The 1,751-nt window shown below is 47.1% G+C and overlaps 1 protein-coding gene across 1 annotated transcript; it reads right to left on the bottom strand.

The window, feature by feature from the left end:
- Positions 1–423: 423 nt before the first annotated feature.
- LOC127296905 (uncharacterized) lies at positions 424–1,040 on the bottom strand. The gene has a single exon (XM_051327144.2). The coding sequence runs from the start codon at positions 930–932 to the stop codon at positions 576–578; it is 357 nt and encodes a 118-aa protein (XP_051183104.2). The 5' UTR covers positions 933–1,040; the 3' UTR covers positions 424–575.
- Between the last annotated feature and the right edge of the window lie 711 nt (positions 1,041–1,751).

Raw genomic sequence — 1,751 nt, 5'->3', positions numbered from 1 at the left:
GTCGTTGTCGTATGGCAGCGAGACGATGGTTCCATCGCCAAAATCATTACAGAGAAATTGTCAAGGCGTTCAGCTTGTTGGCTGTCATGTAGTCGCCGTGTTCATATTTTCTACCATTACATATTACGACGCGGCTTCTGAGCAACCAACAGTTGACATGTTCTTGCCGGATCGAGCGAAAGCGACCAGTAAATAAGCGTGTTCGATGGTTGTGTCATGGTGGTCTCCGGCCGAGTTAATCTTAAGCACGTAGTGCATACAGGCAGACGCGTGTTGGAGACGATGAAAAGGGATCAGAAAACAGAAGCCGCGAAGAATGTTCAGAGCTCAGAAGGACGTGCGTGCCAGCAACACAGCTGCAGTGCAATGGGATTTGGGGATCAAGCGAGTTTGTAATCCTCTATGTTTCATACCCAACAGCACTGTCGTAACTTGTAACATATATTTGATTCATCAGTATGCACATTAGCATGAGAGGAATAGGAAAAAAAATGAAAGAATTATAAAAGAGAAAAAAAATATTATGATCAATCAATCAGACGCGCCGACCGAATTAGGATCAGGGTCAGAGTCGATCAAGCTTCCTGGGAGTAGAAGTCGATGATCTCCTTGAGGTCGGGCTGGAGGAGGGAAACAGCTGAGCGGTCGTGGCAGCGGGCGAGCCAGAGTATGTGCTCGAAGAGGATGGCGTCGACATCCACGAACAGGGACTTGCCCCGCCGCTCCTCCTTCCTCGCCGCCGTCTCCAGGAGCACCCGGAACGGGTAGGTGTCGAGCACCAGCTGGTCCACGGCGAACACCCGCCGGTCCTTCCCGACGACCACCGTGACCGTCGCCGGGGGCGGGCCGGCCTCGTCGTCGATGGCGTGGTACCCGAGGCGGGAGGCAGAAGCGGTGGACGGCCACCGGAGGAAGACGCAGCAGCCAGCCATGGATTCAATGGCGGAGTCGACGGAGAGAGTCCTTCGCTCGGCGCTCTGTTTCTTGGGCTGCTCTGCTTCTTTGGAAGTGTTGGGTGTGGGGGGTGGCTTCGATGGAGAAGGGCTGCGAACTTGTTTATACGAGGCGGGATGGTGGGCGGGTTGAGCCGTTGGAGCCATTTTGCAAAATAGGACCTGCATGTATCAAAATCATTCCCATGCCTAAGCTTGAGGTTTTTATTCACAAGTGTGATCCTTTGAGACTTTGAGCAAACATTTAACGCCATTTTCCTTAATTTAGCGAGCATAAATGACTGTGGTTAGGTTTTGAGCAGTAAAGCATGGTAAATGTACACATCTAAACAAAGGTTGACCAAGTTTTGATCTCCAATTCGCGGGTTTAAGCTTGATGTTAATACATATAGGTGCTAGAAGAACTAAGCAAGATTTCTTTACTTATCTGCGACGGAAAATAAAAAAAATAGGCTGTTTTGCAGCTGGCGACATAGTGTTTTAAAATGTTGTTGGGACTATGAAAAAAATCAATTGAGGTACTTTCTAGGTGATGATTGTGAGTGATAGAAACCATGGAAAATATACCATTTACTACTTTTTTGCGGGGCTTTACTAGCTCGCCACACAGTAGTAAGGAGAACTACTTGTAACAAAAATAAGTGAAGGCAAACATCTCATGTGCTCTTCATGTCCTATCCAATGAGTCGCATTTCTCAAATAGCTAATATAATCGCATGCATGTAGAATTAATAAAACATCTGTAAATTAAATTTGAAATGTGTGATGAGATAATGACATCTAATACCATAGAGAAAA

The sequence above is a fragment of the Lolium perenne genome, chromosome 4 (assembly GCF_019359855.2).
Source record: "Lolium perenne isolate Kyuss_39 chromosome 4, Kyuss_2.0, whole genome shotgun sequence".
In the NCBI taxonomy this organism is placed as follows: domain Eukaryota; kingdom Viridiplantae; phylum Streptophyta; class Magnoliopsida; order Poales; family Poaceae; genus Lolium; species Lolium perenne.
Note: the sequence above shows the minus strand (reverse complement) of the source record. Positions and strands in the feature narration are given on the sequence as shown.